The 2092-nt window shown below is 42.4% G+C and overlaps 1 protein-coding gene across 1 annotated transcript in view; it reads right to left on the reverse strand.

Moving 5' to 3' along the window:
- Nucleotides 1–264: 264 nt before the first annotated feature.
- The window catches only part of LOC101861527, a gene marked incomplete at its 5' end in the record, with an annotated part of 57209 nt that continues 55381 nt past the window's right edge, over nt 265–2092 (reverse strand). Inside the window, 1 exon segment of the mRNA XM_005105025.3 lies at nt 265–1072. Coding sequence (XP_005105082.3) covers nt 818–1072 — 255 coding nt within the window.

Below are 2092 nucleotides of genomic sequence, written 5' to 3' on the forward strand. Positions count from 1 at the left end.
TGTTCAAGCAACTGAATTTAGACCCCCACAAAAAAACATATTATTATATATACAACTTTCTACCATGGTTATATTGAGAGTATTCATGTGATATTGTTTGTTTCCCAATCTCCCTGCTAACGGCTTTCTCTGTTATTCTCCCACTGCATGTCAGGTGTGTGTTGTTTCTGACTTATGACCTAACCGAGGTAATATTGTCTGACTTTAGAATCACTGACTAGATTGCATGTGGGGTGCCATTGAAAAGTCAAGACTTGAGTTTTATTTTTGCTTTTGTTGTATCTCTCATTAACACCTTAGTAGATGCATCAATATTCATTGTTCAGAAAGGTCACTTGGTCCCTTGACAGGACACCGGGTTTGTAAACATAGTTTATTATAATTCTAATACCTATGTGTTACAAATTGGGAATGTATTCAAAGTGTGATCGCCGGGATGAATGTTCATTGTAAACCCCAACCTTCGAGTCCTTTCGATAGGAGGCGGGCTTCCAAGTTGGGCAAGCCTTACACCACAGCATGGTCTTTTGAGGCGACAGAATCGTGGGTTGTAAAAGTTAAGCATAACTCCACACTGCCTAGTGCATCACAATAATCACAGCCCACGGTTTCCTGCTCCTGTAAGACATGACAGCGAACCTACAGTGGCCCCCAGGGTGACCTGGGATATTGAGCGCAAACTCTAACAGGTCAGCATTGGGGGTTGCAGTTCACTTTTACCCATAGAGTTTGGTAAGGTATTAAGCGCCCACAAAAACAAGAAAACAAAAAAGGAAAGAAAAACACTGTTAGATAATAATCTAGCATGTCAACAAGCCTAAGAGTAAGGGTATCCGATACTCGTGAGGTGGGCGGAGTGGTGGGGAGACATCATGTGACCCCCGATGCCGGTCAAGAAGCCATTACTGTGGCTGGACCAGTAGCAGCCAGGGGCGGTGAACAAGCCTCCGGGAGCTGGAGGTGCCATGGAGTGGGTGGGAGGCCTGAAGTATTTCGGTGTGTGGTAGCTCTGGAAACCAAACACGTCCTGGTGGAACTTGAAGGGAGACTCTGAGGTGGCGGTCTGGATTTGCTGAAATGGGACAAATTGAGCATTAGACCGGGAAGTAATAATACTGTTTGTGTTTGTTTCACCGTCTAAAGGCTCGTTTATACCAAACATCTGCGTTCGTGTAGTTTCGTGTGCGTGACGCACGGAAGAATGTATTATTTATCTGGGCCCTTTCTGTGCTCCAACCAACTGCTGTTCGGGTTCATGTGGCAGATCTAGTGATAGTTGTCGTGGCAGCCATAACATTTCATCCGTCTACACTCGTGTTGTGACCGACCGCTCCCTCACTTAATCCAATAACCACGAGGACCACGAGGCAATTGCAACAATACGCAGCTCTCTGAACTGTGTTCTTACTCCTCACTTTCATGTTGATATAAAACACGCAGGATAACGCGCGAATAGACGGATTATATACAGATTATATATGTGAATGAGCACACGTTTGTGCGTTAGACGAATGCACAATACCGCACGAACGCTGATGTTTGGTGTGTACGAGCCGTTAAAGGGGAGCTAAAATGCTTGTTTTTCTCCTTGAGAGTAGTATTAATACTTGTTTCTATTTCAGTGTTTGTTTCTCTTCTTGAAAGTGATATTAGTGTAATATATATGACCCTATCTTTTAATATAACTGTATTATTTCAATTTTTTTAATTTTTCTTCTTTTTTTTTCGTCCGAAATGTAATTTTGAAGTTTGTTTCTCTTCTTAAAACAAGAGCACCAAGACGAGCATGTCGTGTTTTATCATACTCGTGAAAGGCTTGCGACAAAATGAACTATGTACAAACAGTGAGGAAACTTGTGATTATTTCATTTCTAAATAGCCAGCATCATCTGTGTTTGCAATTGTAAGCGGAAGTCTCAATTCAGCACTAATCACCCTGGACTGTTTAAAAGGACCACAATTCACCGCTGCTCCCCGACAATTTCTCTGAGGCGAGTAACTTCATTAATTTTTTTTTTGCCCGACTGAATCATCTTTTCCTGAGTTAGGGAAAAAAAGCAGTCCCTGTGCTTTTGAAGGATGTATTCCCAAG

Source organism: Aplysia californica, unplaced genomic scaffold, assembly GCF_000002075.1.
Source record: "Aplysia californica isolate F4 #8 unplaced genomic scaffold, AplCal3.0 scaffold00448, whole genome shotgun sequence".
Lineage (NCBI taxonomy): Eukaryota > Metazoa > Mollusca > Gastropoda > Aplysiida > Aplysiidae > Aplysia > Aplysia californica.